The following is a 26,793-nucleotide window of genomic DNA, read 5'->3' as shown; positions in this document are numbered from 1 at the left end:
GGGATCGGAATTTGAACTTATATATATTTATTTTATTTTATTTTATTTTATTCCAAGGGACGTGTGTGATGTTTTTTTCTTTTTTTTTTTTTAAATTTTGGATCCAATTTTTACTATTTATATATATATAAATAATTAAATATAAAATTAAATATTTTTATTTTTATATTATATTAACAATTAATGATATATTCAACTAATTACATTAATATTATAAATATATTACCTCACATAATTATTTTGATTAAAATTTATTATTTTAAAGATTTTTCAACACTCAAAAACCAATTTTTTTTTAAAAAAAATTAATATATTACACAGACTCATTATTTTTATATTATTTATACAATTTTTTATAATTTACATAAAAAATACTCTCTCCGTCTCATAACTTGATATTTATTTATTATTTGCGTCATTGTAGTAAATATTAAAAATATATTTATATTTGTATAATTTTTTATACAAATATAACTATATTAGTATTATAAACCACTAATAAAAATATTTTTTCCATTTTTACTTGATTTTTTATACAAATATCACTGTATTAGTATTATAAAATACTAATAAAAATATTTTTGCCATTTTTACTTGATTTGTAATACATTTTAATATAATAATTAATATTCAAAGATTAACATAAAAAAACTAAATAAATAAGTAATTATGAGACAGAGGAAATATATATATTTATTCAAATAATTTCACTAAACAAACATATTATATTTCCTCTTTCAATTAAATTATTTTATTTTTATTTTAAAATATTATATCAAAATACTATTTAACAAAAATCAAAATCAATATTTCATTTAAAATCGATTTCAAATAACAACCAAACAAAGCGTATTACTCCCTCCGTCCCAATACAATAGTCTTGTTTATTATTTTTGTCCGTCACAAAACAATAGTCTCATTTTCATAAATAACTATATCATTATAAAATTATCCTTACTTTTTCATTATTATTACACAATTGTCATTACTTTTTACACTAATACATTCACAAAGGCAAAAAAGTCTTTTACCCGTATTTTTTACCCACTATCAATAAAATATCAATATTCTTTATATCTCGTGTCAAATACAACCCAAACTGTAATTTTGGGACGAAGAGAGTATTATATAGCATTATATTCCCTCAGTGCATCAATTTTGATCTCACTACAAAATAGGTTAAAATTGATTGTCGTACATAATGGAGTATTAAAAAGTAATCATCACCAATTTAAAAGAGAAATGAGTTTGAATTGCAATAGTTATTTTGATGTAATATAAATATATGTTTGATATATATTTTAAATAAAAAAAAATAGAAAAAAAAAAAAAAAGGTTTGCTTGTTTTCAATTTCAAACATAAATTTTACACACTAATATCAAAACATTTTTAATTTTATATATTTTGCAAAAATAGCATTATACATATATATATATAAGTATAAAAGATAAAAATATCAAAATTATCTTACATACATTAAATAACCCATAAATTTTTTTTTTTTCTATTACAAAAACTCAATGAGGGTGTATTTTAATTTTTACAAGATATTATATCACAATACTATTAAAAAAAAATTAAATTTAGATAAAAAAAAAAAAAGAAAAACCAAACACACTCATTTATTTTTTATAATAAATTTAAGGGCAGATTAATTTTTTAGTCCGTAAGTACCCTTTATCATTTTAGTTTAGTAAATGGAGCTTGTCGTAAACTAGTTTCATAAGTGAAATTTTTTTGTTATTTTAGTCATCCGGTGCCGGAGACGCCCACATGGCTCGCTGGAGGCTATCTGCCAAGTCAGCGACACTTGACAGACACATAGATTTTATTATTTTTTTTTCATTTTTCTAATTTTTTAAAATTTTATTTGCCTTTTTTAATTTTTTTTATTTGGTTCAATTGAAAAAAAAAATTAAATTTAAAAAATAAAATAAAATCCACGTGTCCGCCGGATGTTGCTGACCAGGCGAGACACCTGACGAACATGTAGTTTCCGGCGAGCCACGTGCGCGTCTCCGACGTAGTAGGACTAAAACAACGAAAAGTTTTCACTTAAAAAACTAGTTTGCAACATACTTTACATACTGGACTAAACTGATAAAGGGTTCAGTTACTGGACTAAAAAAACAGTTTATCCTGTATTTAATAACTATATATCTTCCATTATTGTTCTAAAATTAGATATGCTTATCTTGACTTGGTCATGGCAGGCGTCCAAGCACAATTAAAAAACAAACATCCACACAAACTTATCAACACACATACATATATTTTTTTAATTTATTTTTTTAAATAATAAATGATAAATTAATTTTTTTGTGAAATACTGTAGTTGATACTTAAAAAAATAAAAAGAATATGCCCAAATAAGGTCAATGCCAAACTAGATAAGGAATTTAAGGAATTTCCTTTAGATATCATAGTAGTATTTCAAGTCTATGTAAACATTCCTTTAGATATCACAATAGCAATTAAATATAAAAAACTTCCGGGGCCTGGTTTACAAGGTATTAGGTTTGGCCGGGAGTTTACTCTGCACTTTCGGATAGCGACTGCGGATTTCCACGTCATCCAAATATATATATATATAGAAAACTTAGAAAATTAACTCTCAAGTCATATATAATGGCTCTGTTCTCCGGCGCGATTTTTGAATTGCAATTCTCAAAAAAATAATAAAAAATACAAAATATTTTATACAACAGTTAAAAAAAAAATTTCAAATACTCATTACAAAAAATCAAAAAATTAAACATTTAATTTAAATAATATATTTCATATCTTTAACACAATTTCTCATATCGCATAACAAAAATTATTTCATCTAAAAAAATTAGGATGAACGGAACCATTACTTACTCCATCCAATCAATATATAGTTAAATATTTACTTTTTTTCACTCGAGATTTACAAATATTATAGTTAATGATAGTTTTGGGGGTATTTTATATAAACATTATTATATATTTATGTTATAGTTTGATTTAATAATATTAAGATAAATAAATATTACATAAGTTTGAGAGTAATTATAATATATAATATAATCAAATTTACTAAAAATAAAATATATACTTTGTACTTATACAGACAAAAATGACAAGCATTATAAAATTTGAATATTTGATGATGTAATTTCATTTTATATTATACTTCCTCAGTTTTAAACAAGGAATAACATTTGGAATCGGCAAGAGATTTTAGGCAGAAAGTATTAAATTAGATAATTAAGAAATTAGGTTATGTGATAGAGAGAGAATTGTATATTTTAATTTTTTTATTTGAATGATGTGACGGAATAAAACGTAAGTTAAAAATTAAGTATAATTAATTATTTTATATTATAGAAATATTGCACCATTAACAAAGTGTTTTTATAATATAGGAATCTGCGGCCGTTATTCGGTCCGACAAAGCAAGTTACCTAGAAGCGTCAGGGGTTAAACTTACAATCTCACGATCACGAATTTGTCCCACATCACTAGGTCATTCCTTATGGGACAAGTTATTGTTTATTTTATGAGAGTTAACAACCGTGAGGGTAGTTATTTGATGTACTTTATCCGGTTAAAACTTTTTGATTTATTGTTTTGTAAAAATTGTTCGATGAAAAAATATTACTCGTTTATCATTCAAACTTATATTTATTATTATTTTTTTGTTGTTACTATAATAAAAATATATAAGTAAAAGAATACAATTCTTTTATATTTTTTAACTCTAAAAAGAAATATATTTTTACACACCTGATTAAATGGTCATAAATTTCGATGACGGAGGTATTATTATATATTATTTATTCTCAATTACGAGATTGGAGCATGCTTTGTTTTTTAAGATTTGAAATTTATTTGAAATGGAATGTTGATTTGAAATTTTGTTTAAATTAGTAGTATTTTTATATAATATTTTGTGAAAGGAAATAACATATTTTTATTGAAAATATGTCTAAGTGAATAGTGTTATTTTGATTTGAAATGATAAAAGAACAACAGACGAGTTTGTTATTTTAATAAATTTTTTCCGACATAATTTTCAATGTATAATATATATAATTTATCGTCTCACAAAAAAATCAGCATTCAATATAAAATATTATTTTTATATTATTTATAAAAAATTTTATATCTCACGTGTGTATATATATATACCAAAACAATTCAGGTTGTTTGGTTCAAGGACTTTTTTGATGCAATTGAGATTTTGCAGTAGGATTTATATGTTATAGGATTTATTGTATTTAGATTTGGAATCCTATCTGTGTTTGGTTGGGGGTGTTTGGCTCAAGGATTTTGATTTTTGATATTTTAAATGACGTAATTATCCTTCCACGGGTTTTATTTATTGTGATAAATCAAACTTTACATCTTTCTTTTTTTTTTTTCCGTAAACTTTATTTTACTAAATTTAGTGTATTCTAATAAAAAAATTTGAATACGATTTTCAATTAATAATAAAATATATAATATATATATTTATACAAAATATATACTGTAATATATAATCTATACACTAAAAAATACAACAATTTAATTATTTTTTATATTATCGACATTTTTTCTCATATTTAATATAAAAAAATAATTTAAACTAAAAATACAAAATTAATACACCATTATAATAAATTTAAATTATTAATTGATATTTTAAATTATTAATTTATTTAAATTATCATTAGTAAAAGAATTAAATATATACAACATTTTTATAAATAAATATATGATTTGTAGAAGTATGCTTAAATATAATATTATATTGTATAAAACCAATAAAATATAATTTAAACGTAAATATATATTTATATACATTTAATATTAAAAAGGAAAAGAAAGATGATTTTTTTATGGGAGGGTATAATAGTAAAATGAAAAATACAATGACATGAGATTTTAAAGTAATATGCAGAATTTTAAAATCTCATGCATTTAAAATTACATTATCAATTTTATAACCAAATATGGATTCATTAGGATTTTAAAATCCAAATCCTACGAAATTCCACCAAATCCACGAACCAAACAACCCTTATTCTTTCCAAAAAAATTTATTTCAAGTTCATTTTCTAGATATTCCATAACTTAAAAGCTTCTTAAAAGTTGAATGGAATTGAGAGTACTAACATGCACTCTCGTAATCATAAAATCTAACTTATTTTGTGAAATATAAACCAATTTGTTAGTACTTAAACAGAAATGTATACGGCCGTATATAATTGTTAATGGTCGTGTAACAACATGATCATATATAATTATTCACTGAAATATATATGGTATGACTGTGTATAATTGTACATGGTTGTGTACTTCACAGGTCAACTGTCACGTCACTTCCGTTATGTCCACGTCAGCAATTTTCGTTAATTTTTTTAACAGTGGGACCAAAATTGATTGAAATTATTTATAATGAGACCAAAATTGATTGAAATTGTTTATATTGTGACTAAAATTGATGAGTTTTTTTATATTGAGACCAAAATTAATTAAAATTGTTTATATTGTAATTAAAATTGATGAATTTTTTATATTGAGACCAAAATTAATTTTTTTCATATATATATATATATATATATATGCGCGCGCGCGCGCTCAAATGGTAATTTTTTTGGTTTTTTTAATCGGACAAATGGTACTTATTTGTTTGTAAGACTATTTTGTCTATGATATGTAACTTACTGTAATAATTTTCTAATGTATAGTACATGCTTACTAAAAATAAAAATAATTACTCTGGTATTTAAACAATCCAAAATGACAGAGAATATATATATATTTTCTCCGTCCAAATATAATAATCTTATTTATCATTTTTGTCTGTCTCAAAACAATAGTCTTATTTTTATAAATAATTATATTACTATAAAACTATCCCTATTTTTTTATTATTATTACACAATTGCCACTATTTTTTACACTAATATACTCACAAGGACAAAAAAATCATTTATCCTTATTTTTTATCAACTACCAATATAATATCAGTATTTTTTAAATTTTATGTCCAACACAATAAGATTATACTTTTGGGATGGAGGGAGTATATCTTATTCTCTCTTTTTTTTTTTTTTTTCTTTCCCTGCAACGATCATCAACGAATATTGTTTGGGATCTTAATCATTTTTAAGTTGTAGGTAATATGCAAAAATGGTAGTGATTAGCATTCCTTTTGGTTCCTAGGGCCCTAATAATATTAGTTTTTTTTATATATAATACTCCATTCGTCCCATAAGTAGGTATTCATTTACTTTTTGCATGTAATTTTAGAAATATTAGTATTATATTGGGATGTAGTAGAAATAAAGTAAAAATGACTAAAATAACTTTATTAGTATGGTGTGATATAAAGGTAATAACATTTGTGAAATATATTGTAAGTTGTAAGAGTATTTGTAATGTTAGGTAGATAGTATACTTACTAAAAAAAATAAAAAATAGATACTTTGTTATGGGACGGAGGGAATATTAATGTTTTGTTCTAAAAATGTTGTTTTACTAGCTTATTTATTATTTTTCCTTTAAAAAAAAAAGAATATTTGTTAAGCACAAAAAATAATAATAATAGTAAGTGGCAGTAGGATTCTGGGTAGGGTCTGAATGAAAGCCAAAAGGTCTGGAGGTCGGGCAGAATAAAGGTCGGGAAAAGGAAGAAAGGTAAGATCTCAAGAATTGATCCAAATCCAGACTCAGGTACTACCAAGAGATGGTTGTCCGTGATCAGCAGTTCGGGCTGTATTCAGGTCGGGCGGAGTCTGAACAAAAAAAAGGTGTACCCAAGTCGGGTAAACCGTAGATCGGGTGAAAGGCGAAGTGGGGCAGACGCGGAGGTCTGTCAAGAGGAAGGTCGGGCAAGGAAGAGGTACGGACAGACGCGGAGGTCTTCGGTCAAAGACGGAGGGCGGCTGATGCGGAGGTCGGCCAAGTGAGGTCGGGCGAAGAAGCAGGTCGGGCGAAGGACGAAGTCGGGCAAAAGAAATTTGGCAGTGGACAGGCAGGTCGGGTAAGAGGCAGGTCTGAGTTCTGTGACTGGTGGGAACGGTTGAAGGAAGTTGTAATACGTGTCAATAGAGGAGAAATTGGTGGTCGGTTGACAGCGGTTGCTGTAACCGACCAGACGGCGGTTCAAACCGTTTTCTCTGAAAGGCTATTTTAAAGGATTCAAATCCGTCAGAAAAGGCATCTTCAATCAACTTCAACAAAGCAAAGTCAGATTTGGGGATCACCACTTTAAATTTCAGTCTTTTATTTTCCAGTTTATTTTCTGTACCATACAGTGTTTAGAGATTCCTAATCTCAGGCACTAATTAATCAAGTTTAAGGATATTTTCTATATCTTTGAATTTTACTTTATTTTTGTTGAAAAATTACATCAACAATATTAAATGCTCGTTTTATTAATATTATTATTATTATTTTTATTATTGCAACATATATATGAATACATTAGTAATCAACTATTTTCATGTCACGAGCCAAGTTAAGCTGAATTATTAATTTAGAAAACATAAATAAATAATGAGGAAGAAAATGCCAACTGACCAATTATTAATTTAATTTGTTATTTAAGCCATTATAATAAATTGAATTACAGTGTATTAGTTTTAGTAAAATAATTTGAAAATATATTTTTTTTTCTTTTGAAAAAATATGTTAATTTTAGCATCAGCTTGAGTCTGATTTCAAATCTATTTCAATACTCCATCCGTCCCAAAAGAGTATCTATTTGCTTTTTATACGTAGTTTTAGAAATATTTGTATTATATTGGGATATAGTAGAAATAAAGTAGAAATGACTAAAATAACATTATTAGTGTGTGATATAAAAGTAATGACATTTGTGTAATATATTGTAAGTTGTAAGTGTATTTGTAATGTTAGGTAGACAGTACAGTTACTAGAAAAGGAAATTGATACTTTGTTATGGAACAGACTAAAATGGAAAAATTGATATTTTGTTACGGTACGGAGGGAATATTATTCATTATGTTTCATTATCAATTAACATAAATTATTTCTTCTTGTAACATCATTATATCATACTATTATTTAAATCAAAATTTAAATTAAAAATCTAAACTCAAATTAAAACCTAACAAACCCTTATGGTGTGTTTGGTTGTGATTTCAATGTGAAATCACAACTATTTATATTAAATGCTGATTGGCACAAAATTGTATAATACTATTGATTTGTTCGGATCACTACATGTAAACCAAATTTATTCCATGTTGATTTAATATTCATTATTTTAAATTTTTATTATCTTATATTGTATGACATATATATATAATCTATATATACATGGGTATGTTTTTTTTGATAAGTTTTGGAAAAATTTTAGCTTGAGTTTAGTATTAAAATAATGTATGATGAGATATTTTGTAAGAGGAAAAAAAAAATTTTTTTTCGGGAAAAGCATAGTCCAAATAGTAGAAATATGGGATTTGGTTATCATTTTCAAAATCAATACTATTTAATATTTACGTTTTAATATATATATTTTTTTATAAATCATATTAAAATATTATTTAAATAAAAATTTATGTTTGAAATCAATTTTTAAAATACAATCAAACAATGATTTAAAAGGCATGTTCTAGCACTAGAAATCTGAACCCCCCCGCCAGATGCCATACCTATAAACACCAATTAACCTATAATAAATAATTTTTTTATTAAAATTTTAAAATAAGTATTAAATATATAATATTTCGTTCATCCCAGTTAATTTATTCTCTTTAACTGGAGCACAAAGTTTTAGATATTATACAATTAGTAAATAATTAAAAAATATATTAGTAAAAATAATTATAAATTAAAATTAAGATAACTAAATAATTTAATTAAAATAAAAAATATATAAATTATGAATTTTAAGATGTGATTAAAGTGTATAATTATATTTTTTTAAAAAAAAAATGGACAATTTATATTGAATTGACAGAAATGAAAATAATGGACAAATTAAATTGGACGGATGAAATACATCATAAATAACTATAAATACATTAAATTAGTACATTTATTGTGTGTTACTTATAATATATTTATTGTACATTTCTGAGGGTGTGTTTGTTTGGGAGATTGAATTTTAAATCCACTATTCATTCCATTTTTTCTCTAAAAAATATCAAATCAAACATCTATTTTTCATTTTTTATATTATACTAAAAATCAATTTTATATTCAAAACATCACATCAACACCTATTTATATCACATCATACAACTATTTAAATTCAAAATTTTTACTATTCAAATCTCAATTCAAAATCCAAATCCCCAAACAAACACAAATGTACTGAGTTGAACGCCCGAATCGCCATAGTAGTTATGGACCAAACTAGATCATGTATATATTTTTATAGCCTGATTCAAACCAATATGTTACAATAATATTTTCAAATGGTTCAAGTCGAACCGAGCCGAGTTCAAACGGTTCTTTGTTCAGACAATTTGGCGCCACTCTTGGCCCATGACCAAGTCAAGAGAGGATTAAAACATACAATAATAAACTAACATAACAAATATATATAATGTAAGAGGATAGTGTTGCACACAAAATCCATTCCCAAACACATCATAGGACTTGTCCAAAGCCAAAACTAATCATACAATTCCGACAAACATTCCAATCTCACTACTAACAGCCGATCACACAATTTTTCTGCCCTATAAATAAAATAAAAATAACACCACTCATTAATTCACTCAAAACAAATAATCCTAATCCACAATTCAAATGTCCAAATCTTCCCTCACAACCTACACCATTATTCTTGCCCTACTTCTGGCCGCCGGAAAATGGGTTTCCGGCCAGAACTGCGGCTGCGCCGCCAACCTCTGTTGCAGCCAATATGGCTATTGCGGCACTGGTGACACATATTGTGGCCAAGGCTGTCGGTCGGGGCCGTGCAATAATTCACCTTCTTCGGGTAAAAAAAAGATTCCCGTCTCTAGCATTGTGACCAATTCGTTCTTTAATGGGATTATTGGTCGGGCTGGGTCGGGCTGCCAGGGAAAAGGGTTCTATACTAGGTCGGCTTTTCTCCGAGCCCTCGGCTCATATCCAAGGTTTGGGGCGGAGGGCTCCATCGATGATGTTAAGCGTGAAATTGCCGCGTTCTTCGCTCATGTTACGCTAGAGACAGGATGTAAGTAGTGTGGGAGACATGCATATAGTTACTATATCACCTACGTAAAATAATATTTCTTATGTCATTCAAATTTATTTTTACTTTTATTTTTAAGTTTGCATCTAAATTTATTCTCGTTTTTTCTTTTATTAAAAAAAATTATTTTTTTCTACTTTTTCTTTATTCTAAAAAATGAGCATATAATTGGATGATAAAAAAATTATAGTATATCTTAAACTGATCATTTTGTAGAAAAATCAATTATTAATTATATATTATATAATCGTTCAATATAGTTAAATTTTATTGCATAATTAACTTTGTAGTAGGAAAAAAAATTGTTACTTTGTTGTAATTTTGTACAAATATAAAGATTTTATGCAACCATCTTTTGCGTAGATGTTTGTAACAAAAATTTACATAAAATTGTATTTATTTGATTAAACAAGTGATATAGATATAATTTACCCTAAAAATAAATCCAACGACAACTTATGTCCACTATCGCAAAATTTGTAGTGACATACTTATAGCTACAATATACAGACAACACATAATATTGTTGCAAACAATTAGTAGTAATTAAAAGATACATTTTTTATACATATTACAACTATGATATTTACATTATTTAAAAGATTTGTAGAATTCTTATAATTCAAACAATCTTTAGTCCACCATAAATAATAGAGATTTCAGTTTCATATTTCAATTGTTACAAAGACATTTTTTTGGTGGTGACAACGATCCACTATGTTATAAACACAAAATTCGACAAATAAAAATGTATTTTCACTTGTGTATGTAGTCATGTGCTATAGAGAAGAAATCGGTGGCGCTTCTGGAGACTATTGCGACGAGAGCAACCGAGAATGGCCGTGCGTCCAAGGCAAGGGTTACTATGGGCGAGGTCCATTACAACTATCGTGGAATTACAACTACGGCCCGGCCGGTCATGACATAGGATTCGACGGTCTGAACAATCCCGGAATCTTGGCAAAAGATCCGGTTATATCTTTTAAAGCAGCCCTGTGGTTTTGGATGAGAAATTGTCATAGCGCCATAGTTTCCGGACAAGGATTTGGGGCAACGATTCGTGCCATTAATGGGCGCGAATGCGAAGCAAATTCAGAAACGGTGGCAGCGCGAGTTAGTTATTACAAGAACTATTGTAATAAGTTCCATGTCAATCCGGGGAACAATCTTTGGTGTTAAGACGAGGTAGCGAATGATTCGATGAATGAATAGTTATCGAAGGAATCGGTCAATCGAAGGCTCGATTCGAAGACCAAATGGGGTTGGGAAGAATTGTGTTTTTTGTTTGTTTTTAGCATTAAGTGTGTTTTAGGATGTCTTATGTTGTTTGAACTTATGTGTGATCCGAGTGAGAATGTGTTCGAAAGTGTTGTGTCATGTTTGTCTTAGACAAAATTCACTCAAACATTACAAATTAAATACAATGGTAAACTATGGTTGTGGAGATAATTGCAAAAAATATCCCGCAAGTATACCCCATTATCACTTTTGTCCTGTATTTATCTCGCTGGCAAAATATATCCTATGTATTTACAAAAGTTGATACTTATGTCATTTGCCTACGCGTGACGTGACACTCACACCACGCGTCCTTACGCGCGATCACGCGCAGCCAAAGGATAGAAATAGCGACTTTTGCAAACATGTAGGATATATTTTGCCAGCTAGATAAATACAGGACAAAAGTGATAATGGGATATACATGTGGAATATTTTTTGCAATTTTCCCTATGGTTGTGTTCACTTGTAATTTTTTATATTTGCTATAAAAAAATTATATCAATAATATAAAAAATAAGCATTGATCACAAATATTTTAATTCAAAAGTGTGCTGAATAAGCAAAAGTTAATTATTTTTAATAGTAATATGTATAATTAATTTATAGTTATTCAGCAAGGTGCTGAAAAAATATTAACAGCCTATAAAAAAACAATGGGTGTGTTTACTTGTAGATTTGATTTTCTATTTTACTATTTCAATTTTTTTTTCTAAAAATATCAAATCAATTAATTATTTTTTATTTATGATATTACATTAAAATAAATTTTTACATTCAAAACATTATGTCAATACATATTTATATCAGATCAAAAAATTATTTCAATTCAAAATATTATTATTCAAAACTAAAACCCAAAATTAAAATCTTACCGGTAAAGACACCCAATATTTTTTATTGAATTATTTATGTTTTGTTAGTAGATAAAGATTATATTGTATATATTGTGTTAGTATGTATATATACATTGATAATATTTATATGAAATTGTGTTATCATAAAATATAAAATGAACAAATGTTATGCGTCAAGTATAAGTATTTTTGTTAATATTAGTATAAAATATTTTATAAAAAATTATTATGACTAACTTTTACATTATCAAAAAAAATATGCACAAAAATAATTTATACACAAATTTTCGCTCCATTAAATGAAAATTATATATTTACTTTTAGCATCAAATTTAAATTTTTTTCATATCTTTATCCTAATTTTAAATTTTACATAAGATTTATTAATATAAGTGGTAATTTAATGAAGGAAGAAAAAAAAGTAAGGGCCAAACCAAGAGATAATTTAAGTTTACAGTCCAAAAAAAAATCATTTTGGGGGCCGGAGGCAAGAAAAATATAATTTACTACTCACTCCGTCCCAGATACCGTGTCTGCTATACCGTAGACACGATATTTTAGGAGGGATGTAATTAGTAGATAATTAAGAATGTATTAGTGAAAATAATTATCCTATAATATAAATAATTATAAATTAAAATTAATATAACTAATTAGTTTAATTAAAATTAAAAATAAATAAATTTTAAAAATTTAAAATGAGATTAAAGTGTGTAATTATTTTCCAAAAAAAGAAAGTGATATGATATGTGGGACGGACAGAAACGGCAACGTGGACATGGTATTTGGAACGGACGGAACGGAGTATAAAAGGAGATACTTTTTATCATTTAAATTTTATACCGAAATAATGACGCATGTCACTTAACATTGCTTAATGATCTTGCAGGTGTATATACATGACATTTATGCAAATTTGCAGAATAATCCTGCTTTTTTTTTTTTTTTCGTCCTTGTTTGTCTCTTCCTAATTTTTTAAAATTATACTTTCAACAGATGATCTTATTTTCTTTTGGTACGTCTTGTAAAATATGATCATTTTTTATTTTTGGTAACTTTATCAATCTTAAACATATTTAACAAATATAAATCAATTTAATTAAATTTCTAACATTTTACATGTAGGATCCACTCAATTTTTTTTTATTTCTATCTCTCTTCAAGTAACAAATATTTTTAATTACCTTTAAAACTCTTCATTTTTTATAAAACTAATTAATGATAATAATAAATATATATATATATTTATTCATTTGTATTATATAAAATTTTATTGTCTACAAAATAATATCTATATTGCATATATTTTATTAAGATATAATTCTAAAGATATTTAAAATACAAACAACACTACACATATAAAAAATAATAAAATATTATCATAACTTATTATTAATAACTTAATAGCCTACACTACCTTAAATACTGTGTCCCTAATTCGATGAAAATTTTGTATTTTGTGTCCCACAACCATGAATTGAACTATAGATTATTGTATACATTAGGTTCAATTTATTGATTTTTTTCTTTGTTTTTTTTTTATTTAATTTAAAATTTGTATGTGGATCCCACGTAATGAATTGAACTATGATTACTTTATATATTAGGTTCAATTTATAGATTTAATTCAGCTCCTTTCCGTTTATTATTTTGGGAGACTTGGACTAAAATCCCTGTCAGTGTATTTTGCTTGCAATTCAGTCCCCATTGTAAATTAATTGATCTGCAGTCCCTACTTTATTGATTAGATATGTTATAACTCCCTTCTTGTATTTTCTACTCAATCACCATTGTATATGCAACATGTACTTACGATTGATTAATAAATACTCCCAATTTTATAATATATACCTACATTACCTCCCGCTCTACCCCCAGTATACGATTAGATAATTCCATTTAAATACTGCGTACCTTATTTTGTGATTTTTTTTTTAAAAAAAATCACAGAAAATATGCACGATTTAAAAACTGAAACATTCCCTAACTCCCCTCACTCACTCTCTGTTCAAGCCCTAGTTCTTCGAGAAGGAAATCGTCCCTCGCGAACTCGACGACGATCAGCAGTAAGACATTTTGTTCAGCGAAATGGTGAGAAAAACCGCGAATCCGCCGCGATCCCCCACGAGGAGTTCAAAAAAGTAAGTGTCTGGTCGAACACCATTGAACATTATCGCAATAACGACAGCTACTGTGGAAAGGGTTCCTTATCTGAGGATGAGACGAACACCATTGAACATTTTCTCGCGTCATTCGCTGTCCGGTATTGCTATTCACTCTTACGGCTTTATATATTTTTCTCAATCAATGTATTTATCCGTTTGCGACTATCATGTTGTAGGGACACTGTATGGCAGCAGGGCGTCGTGTCTGTCTCGGCCGATGCCGTTTTAGAACTACTGTTTGACGAAGCTGTGAAAGGCGAAGTCATCGACGCGTACCTATATCATCTATGCAGCAATGAATATCAGCTCCAACACAATCCGCAGGTGCGGTGTGGTTGTGTGCCATGGTTCGTAGCGGTGAGTATCCTGTTTGGAATTTATACGGTTAGTATTACAAATCACATTGTTATTATTGCGTTGATTGCTGTGTTCGATTTTCAGAAAGCCGTGAACGACGCGCTATCACGACCAAGCAGGGGAGCGAAAAAGCCGAGCATCAATAAGGGTAATGTACTCGCGTTTGCCAACTCGCTGCAAGTGACCGTAGGCCAAGAGATTGCCGGAATCATGGACAAAATCCGGTCTGGGTGCCGGTACATATTTCTACCCGTACACACCCGGTTCCACTGGCATCTCTGCATACTGGATACCGTCAAACGTGTTGTGTTGGAGTGTAACTCAATGCGCGACCCCTTCGGGCAGGGGAATGCAAAGAAATTGGTACGTCTTTCGAATGATCATAATTAATTGCCTATGGGTAGGGTGAATGCCTTAACGAAAGAGTAACGTTATTTGTGCAGACGCGATTTTTATCGTTGTATATGAACGCGTCACGACTATGGCCTATGGTCAGCGACATGCCCGAGTACATTAGATGCCGACACCAGGGTGAAACGTTGGACTGTGGACCTTTAGTCTGCATGTTCGCAGAGTGTTATGCGCGGGCAGGTCCAGATGTCAATGTCGTTGGTGTCCTCGGCGAGGACTTCGGCGATGTCAAGAGCTACCGAGGCACGATTGCGGCGAGGATATTGAAAGGTCCCCCCTTCTGAAACGTAGACCCCGATGGAAAAATAGGGCAGGTTAACACATGTAATGAATTTGGATTGATTTGGGAAGTTTTTGCGTTGTGTGGCGAGGTGATGGATTTGTTGAATGTCTTCAGTTTGGATTGATCTGGGAAGTTATTGTGTTGTGTGGAGGTGATGGATTTGTTTAATGTCTTCAATTTGGATTGATCTGGGAAGTTATTGCATTGTGTATCGAGGTGATGGAATTGGTAAATGTCTTTTATGTGGATTGATTTGTCATCTTCATTATATACCTGCGTTGTGTGGTGATACCCGTTGATAGCTTTTATGTGCCTACGGAAAACTAGTATGTACTTCCATTTATATATTACATGCTCCAGTCATTTGCGTTTGTGGGACTGGTCATTTCTTTTGCACTGATCACTGAAATAGCGTTCACTTTGAATCAGTTCAACCGTGTCGGCGTTTCTCATAAAACCCTACTGGACGCCATGTTTTAATCGACCGGAGATACTGCAAGGGCTTACTCGTTAATTTAAAACAAACAATACTAAAAAAACATGATAATATTACAACAAAATATTTGTGCGGGACATAGGTGTCTGGTAATTGCGTGTGGGCCAACGTCTAGATTACAATCAACTATTTCCTGCGGAATGCTAAGCAACACGTGGTTACAGATAAGTGCTACTATACCTACAACTACGATACCTACAACTACAACACAGATGCCCGCATACGCAATCTGTGTACCCCGTTCAGCGAGTCTGGTACTTAGCTCAGTTGCATAAGTAACGGAGTCATTACTAAAAATACCCTATAGTATCTATTATGTACCTACGGAAATAGCCTTTATACTTCCGTTACCATTTCAAATGCTCTGGTGCCCTGCGGGTGGGGACTCGGCCTTTTCTCTTAAAATATTCATGAACTGATGGTAAGAGTGTATTGGCTTAACCATGGTAGCGTTTCTCGTCAACCCCATAATCTTGACATACGTGTTTTAGGCCACAGATTATACTTACATCGCTTACCCGTTAATTGAATTAGAACACAATAGAATAGACACGATAATATAACCACAATATAGTTGTGTGGCATATGGAAGTCTGGTACGTAGCTGTGTGCTGAATTTTAATCAATACTACGCCTCCAAGTTATTACACGGTAATACAATTTGAATACTGTATAAACAAAATAAAATATGGTTACTACTCGGACCGCAACCCTATATGTTGGAATCATTATTCATATACCCTCTGTAAGCTATTGCGTACTTAAAACAACCGTGACATTATACTTCAGTTGCAATTATGTATGCCCTGGTTACCTGTGGCTGGGGAAACGGTCTTTTTTTTTCTTTTCTTCAAATAGCATGTATTTACTGCTGATGGTTAAAGAAGGCATCAACAAATACTTAAGTTGTATGACACATGCAGTTGGTTAGTATGACGAGTTTAATACAACAACTATACCTCCTAGTAATAACCCAAAAATAGGATAGCATGTACTTTCAAAACAATTAGATATTACATTAACCATCCGTCCCTACAGAGCTACATAATCAAATGCCTCAGTACATGAAAAATATACCTGCAGAATATAACTATGAACCTTCACAACTTCATCATATACCTGCGTGAGAGGGCTACATACCACTTACTACTGCAAATAAGTCGACGGATCCAACCGGTTACATCCTAGAGACACAAAAAACAATTACAATATAGCTATTGAATATGTACCTACTGTCTTAATATATACTCCTGGAAGCCAAAAAGATGTACAATGAAAAAAAGGTTCGCTAATCTATTCGTTGCTTGCAACTTCTTCTATTATGTCCAAGACGCCCACAACGACCACATTTTCGTGCATTCTTTACCTGCTGGGACTCGAACCTTCGCTTCTTTGGCCGGCCTGGTTGGACAGACGACGGAGGAGGGTGAATTTGGTCCGCCTCAATTTCAACAATCACGTCCATATCATGCGTCGGTACGGGATTTATTGGCTCCTGGTACGTTTTTCTGTAGCATTCAATGCTATAGTAAAGATCGCAAAAATCATAAATTGACATACTGCATTTTTCAATGCAAGCGCAGGCATGCTTGCAGGGCAATCGGAACATTTGCCATTCTCGACAAGAGCATTTGCGCGCCTCCAAATCGACTGCGTATCTTTCATTACAATCTGTTACCTCGAATACAGTTCTAGAGGATGAACTGCACTGTAGCCGTCGAGACGCCATGTACGATAGTGCCAACTTGCTCTCCTGTTTTGGACAGAGCCTTCCGTGCATTATCTCCGACTTTTCGCGGCGTTCATTCATCATTACCATCACTTGCCTTCTAATGGTATCCAACATCCCAACGAATGGCATTGACCTCGCGGACCTCACCCAACTATTCCATGACTCAGCAATGTTATTATTTATTATTCCCCAACGAGTGCCTCTGAATAGTGAATTTGCCCAACATTCTGGGTGTGATTGGGTAATGAAGTCCCTGGCCAATGGCATTGATTCGACCACAGAACTAATGTGGTTTTCGAAATCTCTCCTCAACGGAGCATAGGCGGCCTTATTGAAGACAGCGGTCCATCGCTTCTTATTATGCATTGGGTATCTCCGCATAACCTAAAAAAAAGACATTTTATGGCTGATCATAACCAGTGATGTTCATTACAAATTACTATTGACGTACATATACCTGGGTACGGAAGTTGTCCACTAAGTGTCGGAGACAGTACGCATGATGTGCTCCGGGAAAGACGCACGAGATTGACTTTAGTAAACCCGAGTGCCGATCCGAGAAGAATGTGTACTGTTTCCAATCCGTGCGTCCCTCACATTCTAAAACAGATCGCAGCTTCCAGCAAAACCACTCCCAATTTTCATCATTTTCCGTAGACACAGCTGCAAGTCAACAAATTAGAACACAAATAACTACAAAGGTTTCCAACGTATAAGGGTACATACGTGCCTAAAGAGAGCATGGAAAACAGCATACACGAACACCTATACCCAGCATTCTAACAAAATGACAACTGTAGCTAATATCAAATTACGTACCAGAAAATGCTAAAGTAAACATCCCATCATCCCCATCCACTGCAATTGCACTTAGCAGACACCCTTTGTGTTTGTTTTTTATATGTGTCCCATCAAGAAAGAGTAGGGGCCTGCAACCCCTCAAAAAACCCAGCCGGCATGCACCTAAACAAACAAAAAGGCGTTGGAAACGTTTGGTTGCCTGCTCAACTTCGCAGTCTATAATACTTCCCGGATTTGACTCCCGAAGTGCATGACAGTACCACGGAAGTTGTGAGAAACTGTCTCTACCTCCACCATTAATTGCCCTTATCGCATTCTCTTTGCCACGCCATGCTTTATGATATTTCACGTCAATCCCATAATCTGTTTGGATATGCTCCCGGATGTCGGATGCCTTATACGCTGGCATAGAACGTATCTTATCTTTGTACACCTCAGAAATCCAGTTCGCATCGGCTGCTGGATGATCTCTTGATTGCAATAGACTCATAGTACATGTGTGATGTAAATTGCACTTACGAATGCTGAATGATGCATCACGAGCATGGAAGGATGCATAAATACGCCAACCACAGCCTTTGTCGATGCACACCGCAATAATTTTGCTCGAATCATTCTTTTGGTACCTGAAGTGTTTCTGAGTGGCAATAGAATAATTCTTCAGTAACTTTCTAAACTCCTGCGGTCCCTTGAATGTCTGCCCTTCCCCGACAATGCATCTCTGCATTGCAATTAGACTAGTACTTTCGTCGGGAATAAAGATACCATCGGCGCAATCTTCGTTCAATCCAGAACATTCGGCCTCACCCCTACATTACAAATACAATAATAAGAATGAAAATTATATCAGATGTAAGTAGTTCTAATTTTATATGGTAATAGATATTTTCAGAGTAAAGGGAAAAACATGGGTACCCATCTTACTCGACCGAGTATGTCCACGGTGTCTATGGTTACCTACCGTGTCATCCAGGGTATTTAAAAGAACAACTGCATCTATTCACCGCAGCAGGCTACGTGATGCAGTAAATGCCATGGGCTACAGAAATTTCAACGCATCGATCATGGTACACCTACCTAAACCGGATTGCTAGAGGATATTGACAGTGGCGTGTGAAGAAGGAGTGAAAATCGTTAAATACCTTCAAGACGTTATATCCCCACTACATATCTTTACAATCTCTTCAGTGGTTCGTTCTGCACCGCGCTACTACAAAATCGCGGAGGTGGATACTTACTACCTACAAACAACATCGCAACAATATACCACGGTATTGTTGTATGCCAATATCATGAAAGAATTATTACTAACGTAACCTATAAACAATATGTTTTTAGATGTGTTGAACATGACATTATAAGCGCTTACAGACTGCATTCTTACATACTGCATTATAAGTGCTTACAGACTGCATTCTTTCATAAGGAACAATTGTGACTGCATTCTATAACAAAGTTTAATAAAGACTACTTAATTACAAATGATGAGTAACGTACCTGCGTCCAACCGTGCTTCGGAGAGGCACGCTCTGGTGCTCGCTTCTGCACCGTGCAATCATATCCACAAACATTACCTTTAACAAGATATGCATTCTCCACATATTTGCGACATCATCGTCACACAATAACGTCACGTAGCTTTTCTGAATAGGTGCAATATATTGGAGTTTTACCGCCTCAATACTCACTTTATTCCATCTTTTCGATATATTCCGGTAAAGATCCTCCAGCGTGGTGCCCTCTTCTAAACGAATTACATGATGCTCACCTTCGTAGGAACATATAATTAATAATTTCAGACTACTTTGCTCCATGTCCATCGGAACCTAGCGATCCAACCGATGAACGTATGAACTATATTAGGTCGTATGGGCGATTAGATAATCTTACACAAAATACACTAAAATCATATGTTCTTACGGAATTCTAGTAATGTCTTGATCCTCAATAGCAACAAATTACCCATTTCACAAAATAAATATTACCCTTAAACCCTAAATAGCAACAAAATTTATTATCAAAATCACCCAAGATAATACCCAAACATTTTCTTCCAGATAATAATTTTCCAACTAAGATATCGATACAAAAACACACCTGGTACATCTAATTTCGCCGGAGAACAAGAAAGACGGGCCAGGGAACCGGTGACAGCCTTCGGTAGTTCTTCGACCGAATCAATCGACACAACACACTTGGTACATCTAATTTCACCGGAGACCAAGAAATACGGGCCACGGAACCGGTGACAGCCTTCGGTAGTTCTTCGACCGAATCAACCGACTGCCGACGACAGGGAACCGGAACAGGATTCGGAGAGTGCCCTAGGAAATTTTTCAATCGAACCAGACAAGAAGCTTACCTGTGCGGGATGTGGCTTTCGAGCTCACGGAAGAGGACAACGGCTTCACAAGAATTTTTTGCGCGAAAAGAAACAGAATGAAGAGAAATACGATTAGGGAGGAAGAAGAAGGAAGAAGGAAAAAGGGGGGAGTGCAGAGCAAGTTTTTATCTTTAGGGACTGAATCCCAAATGATAAATGGACAGAGGGATTTTTGCCCAATTGTCCGTAAATGGAGTTTAAAAAATATGGCTTCATTTTATTAGCTTTTTAATAAGGCTTTTGGATTAGTTTTAACTTTTAAAAATAAATTTATTATTGTTTTATTTATAATAATAATAATAATAAAATGTTTTTTATGCAATATTTTTATTTTTATTCTTCAAACATAAATATAGAATAATTAATTATTTTTAATAAATATTTGAGTAGTGATACAGTTATTTTTAAAAAAAAAATTAATAAAAATTTAGAATGCATATAAATATTTTAAATATTATTTTTTAATAAAATACATATAATATTATCATCATTTTGTAGTGAGATTTAAAAAATATATTTATTTATTTATGACATAAAATAATTTTATAAAAGATAAAATTTTAAATATAAATTAAAAAAAAAATTATTTATGAAAAAAAAAATGATAGAATAAAAAAGATTTTGGGTAGATTTTACGATGTTATGAATTTGTTCTTTAAATAGAATAAAATTAACATTATTCACTTGGTACAATTTTCAATAAAAATACACAATATTTTCACATGAAACGTAACGGTAGACATTAAAAATTAAATGCCTAAATTAAATTAATATCATGTATTTCGGAAGAAAATAAAATTTCAATAAAATAAATATATAGTATTTGATTATGCAACCATTAATGCAAAAATCTGTTTAAAATGAAAGATATTGTACAAATATTACGCGCATAAATAGAGTCATAATAATTTTGGTAGCAAAATAAATTCATCTTGTTAATAAAGAAAGTATATAAATTAATATTTTCTGAAAAAAAACAATGATATAAAGATCTTGGCAAGAAAGGAAGGTGCACAATCAAATTCATAAAAAATTGACAACGGCATCTGATGGAAAATGAAGTATTATAAAATCTTCTTATTGGTCAATTAAGACGTGTCACGTGGCATCATTTTACAAGGAAGCCGAGGTCACCCATCCCCTATAAATAGGAGTCATGGCCGATTCATTTAACACATCGAAGTTACATCGAGAATTCAAGCAAATGGGTAAGTCTCTAAAATTCTCTCTGTATTGTTCTTCATGTTATTCGTGTCCTTTGAAACGTTCTTCGTCAAAAGTCATTGATTTGGACAAATGATCTAATATTGGTTGACGAATCGATGAAGTTAACGTTCTTCGTTGTATGTCTAAGCCAGAGGAATGATCAAAGCTCCAAAAGTCGTTGAGGAATTCGTTAAAGCTAACGAAGAGCATCCAAAGTTCATCCCAAAGCGTCAAGGTATTTATCGTCTTTTTCACCAAAGTATCAATCAGGCCCTCTTCGATCCAAAAGTCAAAGAGACACGCCGTCAATAGTGTTATGCAGCACCAAATTCACCTCTTCAAGGATCAAAATTTTAAAAGCCATTGAAGAATCCATCAAAGCTAAGGAAGAGCATCCAAAATTCATCCCAAAGCTTCGAGGTGTTCATTGCGTTTTTCACCAAGGTATCAACTCGGCCCTCTTCGATCCAAAAGTCAAAAGGACACGCCGCGAAAAGTGTTATGGAGCACCAAATCTACCTCTTCAATGATCAAAGCTCCAAAAGCCTTTGAAGAATCCATCAAAGCCAAGAAAGAGCATCCAAAGTTCATCTCAAAGCTTCAAAGTGTTCATCGCGTTCTTAACCAAAGTATTAATTCGGCCCTCTTCAATCCAAAAATCAAAGCGACATGCCGCCAAAAGTGTAATGGAGCACCAAATCTACCTCTTCAAGGATCAAAGCTCCAAATGCCGTTGAAGAATCCATCAAAGCCAAGAAAGAGCATCTACGGTTCATCTTAAAGCTTCAAAGTGTTCATCGCGTTCTTCACCAAAGTATCAACTCGGCACTCTTCGATCCAAAAGTCAAAAGGACATGCCGCCAAAAGTGTTATGGAGCACCAAATCCACCTTTTCAAGGATCAAAGCTTCAAATGCCATTGAAGAATCCATCAAAGCCAAGAAAGAGCATCCAAAGTTCATCTCAAAGCTTCAAGGTGTTCATCGCGTTCTTCACCAAAGCATCAACCAGGCCCTATTCGATCCAAAAGTCAAATGGACACGCCGCCAAAAGAGTTATGGAGCAACGAATATACCTCCTCAAATATCAAAGCTGCAAATCATCCAAAGAAGACATCAAATCCAAAACTGATGATCAAATCGCTGATTTAGATATTATGACCTGCTTTAAATTCAAATCAAATATAATTTTGTACAAATTTTGTATTTACTAAAAATAATATAATTTTTTGTCCACAATAATATCAAAATACTATTTAAATAAAAATTTAAATCGACACTATATTTCAAATCAACATCAAACCTCAAAGAAATTCAATTAAGTTAATTGATATGAGAGATAGAAATAAAAATTTCAATGGTAAATTGTTAGAAATTTAATTTAATTTATTTATATTTATTAAGTATATTACTATTGGTAAATTTATTAAAAATATAAATAGTGTTAATTATTATTAACAAACTAAATTTAAAAAATAAAAAATAAACCTTTCAAACTGTTATAGAACGAACAAACTATAATACTATTACTAAAAGTAATTAATGTATATAATTTTTAAAATTAAAATTTAAAAATATAATTCTATTTTTATTTTATATGCTTATATTTAAATTTAAGAATATAATTGAAATATGAACATTAAAATATATAAACTAACATAAAATTTTGAAATTTAAAATGTATATAAATATATATATATATATTATCTATGTGCATTAATAATTTTTTTATTTGGTTTTTCAATGTGGATTTAAAATAAAATTATATTTTATAGATATGTAATGTAATCAAGTAACGTATATTCATTTTATCCTCGTAAAGTAACATGAAGAAGTAAAAAATAGAAGAATTTTTATATTTAGTTAAAAGTTACTTTAGAAAAAAATTAAAAATGAGAGTTTTGATTTGTATATATTAAAATGATAAATGAAAAAAAAAAAAAAAACACTAGTTGACGGAGAAAATTAGAGCATTTGTCACATTTTCTGTTTCATCTATCATAATAATTATAGTTTAAACGCACATATTATATTTTTTAAGAACTTATTAAGTCTAGTAAAAATAATTTTAAAAAATTAAGTAATTTACCATTATTCAAAATTTTAAAATTTACAATTTTATAATTTTGAATTTATCTATACAAATATAGTTTTAATTTATTTTAAAATATTACACACGTCTATATATTTTTCAATCAATTTTTACATATATATATATAAATCCAATTTCAATATTAATTTTTTTTTTTAAAAAAGTAATTTCTTCAATTAGCTCTTTAACAAAACTATCAAAAATAAAAAATTCTTCAAATAATACATTAATCCAACTTTATTTCAATATTTAAATTTTTGAATATCAATAATCTCACAAATTCAAATAATTTTACTATTCAAAATATTAATAAAATTATATAATATTATCAAATTTTATATAAATTAATACTTTTAAATTAAATTAAAACACAATATTATTATATAATAAATATTATTTTTTATAAAATATATAAAACTAAATTATTACTATAAATTTTAAAAAATTGTAAAGATAATGCGGTGATAATAGGATAACGAAGTAATTTAAATATTGATGTGAATATGATGTTTATAATAATAATAATAAAAATAAAATAGAGACATTGACTACAATCAATACGTATTGTTCATTTTCATTCGCCCTTCTGTCGAAGTGGATGTAGATTGTACATATTGTCGATTATCCAATCCTTAAGCGAGGAATGTCTCACCGCTCGATCTACAAGGGTTTTGAATCGTAACTATATACTTTTGGTCATAAGGATTTGAAGACTTACAAGATCTTGTCTAAGAGAAAAATAAAATTAAAATAAAATTGTATTATTATGATCAAGGGCGGACGCACGCCCCTCTTGCCCTTACCCCACTCCTTTACTTTATATATGTATATATATAATACTTCTTTCGTCCAATATAATTTGTCTATATTTTCTATTTTTGTCTGTTTCATATAATTTGTCATTTTTTTTTAAAAAATATGATTATAAATTTTGATCATATTTTAAATTTATATTTACAATTTTTCTTAATCTTAATTAAACTATTTAGTTATCATAATCTAATTTATAATTATTTTCACTATCCAATAATTATTTTTACTAATTCACTTTTCAATTACTTACTAATTATAATTTTTCTAAATTTTCGTATCTATAGTTATAAGTTCATTATATGGGACGGAAGTAGTAATTTGGCCTTCTTGTTATATATATATATATATATATATATAAAATGTGGCCTTCTTTCTTTATTTCATTCTTTTATTAATATAAAAAGAAATATTTATAATACAGTATATAACTATTATTATTGTATAGTTGTTATTTGTATTTATTTTCTTACAAAATATAATAATCAGAATGATAATTTTTTCGAATAACAAATAAATAGTTATAAATAAAATATTATTTTATAAATTTTAAAATTAATCCCCCATCTTCGAATATAATCCTAGTCTTCCACTCTTCGAGTCTATCAAAAGATTAAGCTTTAAAACCTGCATTTTATTAAAATTTCAAAATGTTCTTTGTCAATAGTCTAGTGTTCATCCATACCTCTAACAATCATGATACCCGACTTTACACTATGTTTCATTAAATTTATTTTTTCTTTTACATTATATCATTAAGGAATTATTTCTCATAACAAAATATCAATTTTATTTTTTTTAGTAACACTACTATCTACTTAACATCACAAATATTTTTCAAATTTATAATATATTACGATGTCATTATTTTTATATCATATAATACTAATAAAGTTATTTTAATCTTTTTATATTTATTTTATAATATTTCAATATAATACTAATATTTTTAAAACTTCGGACAAAAAACAAATGGATAGGACGGACGGAGTAATAAATAAGCAATATGATAAATAAAAATAATACTTGCAAATTGGTTGCCGTAAGTGAAAAAATAGTAATAAATTAATTATTAAATACTAAAATAAAAATAATAAAATTATAAATAATAAAAATTATACTTCATTGGATCCAATTGAAAGTACTTTTTTACCAATTTTTACTTCAAAGTATCATTTAAAAAAAATTATCATACACTACTAACAAAATATCATTTATAAAATGACAAATATACAATTACTTTAGGACAAAAATATCAGAATTCTTATACATTTCTACTAATTATTAATTTATTATTATTTTTTAATTTATTACTAAACTACATAAGAGATCTATGCATAATTATATCTAAATGAAAAGTATTTATCTAAATTTATTCTTTTTTTTTATATAAATTTTATTTAAGTAAAAATAAACAATCTTTTTTTTTTTTAACTTTAAAAATTTATTTTTACTTATTATTATTATTATTTAAACTTGCGGACTTTTAGGGTGCGTTTGTTTGAGAGTTTAAATTTTGTTTAGAATTTGAAAAGTAAAACTTTGGAATTGAAATGATTGTACTATAGGATATAAAATAAGCATGTTTGATTTGATATTTTGATTATAAAATTAATTTTTAATATAATATAAAAAATAAAAAATTAAGTGTTTGATTTGATATTTAAAAAAAAAAAAAAAATTGTTTTGATGAACATTAAAAATCTTATAAATTTGATGCCCTCCTTCCTCATCTCAGCCCACGCAGTCCGAAAC

General features: G+C 29.7%; 3 protein-coding genes across 5 annotated transcripts; 2 read left to right on the top strand and 1 right to left on the bottom strand.

Moving 5' to 3' along the window:
• Positions 1–9,739: 9,739 nt before the first annotated feature.
• LOC127252949 (chitinase 5-like) lies at positions 9,740–11,633 on the top strand. The gene is made up of 2 exons (XM_051277335.1): positions 9,740–10,151; positions 10,942–11,633. Exons 1-2 carry the CDS (start codon positions 9,740–9,742, stop codon positions 11,346–11,348), a joined length of 819 nt encoding a protein of 272 aa, XP_051133292.1. The 3' UTR covers positions 11,349–11,633.
• Positions 11,634–14,259: 2,626 nt separating this feature from the next.
• On the top strand, positions 14,260–15,809 carry LOC127252948 (uncharacterized). Its single transcript, XM_051277333.1, has 4 exons — positions 14,260–14,567; positions 14,646–14,826; positions 14,911–15,189; positions 15,270–15,809. The coding sequence occupies exons 1-4, from the start codon at positions 14,260–14,262 to the stop codon at positions 15,519–15,521; spliced, it is 1,020 nt and encodes a 339-aa protein (XP_051133290.1). The 3' UTR covers positions 15,522–15,809.
• A 1,474-nt stretch (positions 15,810–17,283) lies between these two features.
• Positions 17,284–21,129, bottom strand: LOC127253045 (uncharacterized). 3 transcript variants are annotated; one of them, XM_051277457.1, is made up of 6 exons: positions 20,647–21,129; positions 20,047–20,375; positions 19,692–19,790; positions 18,568–19,358; positions 18,206–18,411; positions 17,284–18,132 (listed from the first exon to the last, which is right to left on the bottom strand). In XM_051277457.1, exons 4-6 carry the CDS (start codon positions 19,274–19,276, stop codon positions 17,305–17,307), a joined length of 1,743 nt encoding a protein of 580 aa, XP_051133414.1. In that variant the 5' UTR covers positions 19,277–19,358; positions 19,692–19,790; positions 20,047–20,375; positions 20,647–21,129; the 3' UTR covers positions 17,284–17,304. The 3 variants fall into 3 exon arrangements, with proteins under 3 accessions (XP_051133414.1, XP_051133416.1, XP_051133415.1); XM_051277459.1 differs by lacking the exons at positions 20,047–20,375; positions 20,647–21,129 and adding an exon at positions 19,474–19,588 and having other exon boundaries at positions 19,692–19,705; XM_051277458.1 differs by lacking the exons at positions 20,047–20,375; positions 20,647–21,129 and having other exon boundaries at positions 19,465–19,696.
• Between the last annotated feature and the right edge of the window lie 5,664 nt (positions 21,130–26,793).

This window comes from Andrographis paniculata, unplaced genomic scaffold (genome assembly GCF_009805555.1).
Source record: "Andrographis paniculata isolate CXL003 unplaced genomic scaffold, ASM980555v1 Contig49END, whole genome shotgun sequence".
Lineage (NCBI taxonomy): Eukaryota > Viridiplantae > Streptophyta > Magnoliopsida > Lamiales > Acanthaceae > Andrographis > Andrographis paniculata.
This window is presented reverse-complemented; position numbering and strand designations above follow the sequence as displayed.

Excerpts from the sequence above, each read along its gene's own strand:
- LOC127252949 (XM_051277335.1), top strand. The coding sequence starts at position 9,740 with ATGTCCAAATCTTCCCTCACAACCTACACCATTATTCTTGCCCTACTT. Across the intron at positions 10,152-10,941 it reads TGTTACGCTAGAGACAGGAT|TCATGTGCTATAGAGAAGAA; the intron begins GTAAGTAGTGTG and ends TTGTGTATGTAG.
- LOC127252948 (XM_051277333.1), top strand. The coding sequence starts at position 14,260 with ATGCACGATTTAAAAACTGAAACATTCCCTAACTCCCCTCACTCACTC. Across the intron at positions 14,568-14,645 it reads CTCGCGTCATTCGCTGTCCG|GGACACTGTATGGCAGCAGG; the intron begins GTATTGCTATTC and ends ATCATGTTGTAG. Across the intron at positions 15,190-15,269 it reads AGGGGAATGCAAAGAAATTG|ACGCGATTTTTATCGTTGTA; the intron begins GTACGTCTTTCG and ends TTATTTGTGCAG.
- LOC127253045 (XM_051277457.1), bottom strand. The coding sequence starts at position 19,276 with ATGCAGAGATGCATTGTCGGGGAAGGGCAGACATTCAAGGGACCGCAG. Across the intron at positions 18,412-18,567 it reads GTTTACTTTAGCATTTTCTG|CTGTGTCTACGGAAAATGAT; the intron begins GTACGTAATTTG and ends GTTGACTTGCAG. Across the intron at positions 18,133-18,205 it reads TGGACAACTTCCGTACCCAG|GTTATGCGGAGATACCCAAT; the intron begins GTATATGTACGT and ends TCTTTTTTTTAG.